Here is a 367-nt window from a genome sequence, read left to right as displayed (position 1 = left end):
TCACCCGCCTCCAGGAACAAAGCACGGAGGCAGGTCTCAGGCCGCCGGCGGTCTGCGGAGCTATACCTGCGAGGTTGAGGTCGGCCAGGACCACGCTGGTCAGGAACCCGTGCATGTCGAAGTGGACCCGGCCGCTCTTGACGCTGTCGGTGAGGACGGACTTCACCGAGCCCAGCGCCAGCATGCAGGCCTCGTGGATCTTCCACCTGCGGGGACAGCACTGCTGGGACCAGGCCGCGCAGGACGAGCCACGCAGGAAAGGGCGCTCCAGCCCGACCCTCCCTCCCAACCGGGAGCGGGACAGACACGCAGCCAGTTTCCTGGTTAAACGAAGCTGAGTTCTCTCTCGGCTTTAGAAATAGCGCGG

The 367-nt window shown here is 65.4% G+C and overlaps 1 protein-coding gene across 1 annotated transcript in view; it reads right to left on the bottom strand.

The window, feature by feature from the left end:
• Nucleotides 1–367, bottom strand: part of IPO9 (importin 9) — a 21014-nt gene that overhangs the window by 9625 nt on the left and 11022 nt on the right. The window contains exon 14 of the mRNA XM_015559876.1: nt 67–206. Within this exon, the coding sequence (XP_015415362.1) occupies nt 67–206 (140 nt within the window). The remainder of the gene's footprint in view (nt 1–66; nt 207–367) is intronic.

This window comes from Myotis davidii, unplaced genomic scaffold (assembly GCF_000327345.1).
Source record: "Myotis davidii unplaced genomic scaffold, ASM32734v1 scaffold1915, whole genome shotgun sequence".
Classification (NCBI taxonomy): Eukaryota; Metazoa; Chordata; class Mammalia; order Chiroptera; family Vespertilionidae; genus Myotis; species Myotis davidii.
This window is presented reverse-complemented; position numbering and strand designations above follow the sequence as displayed.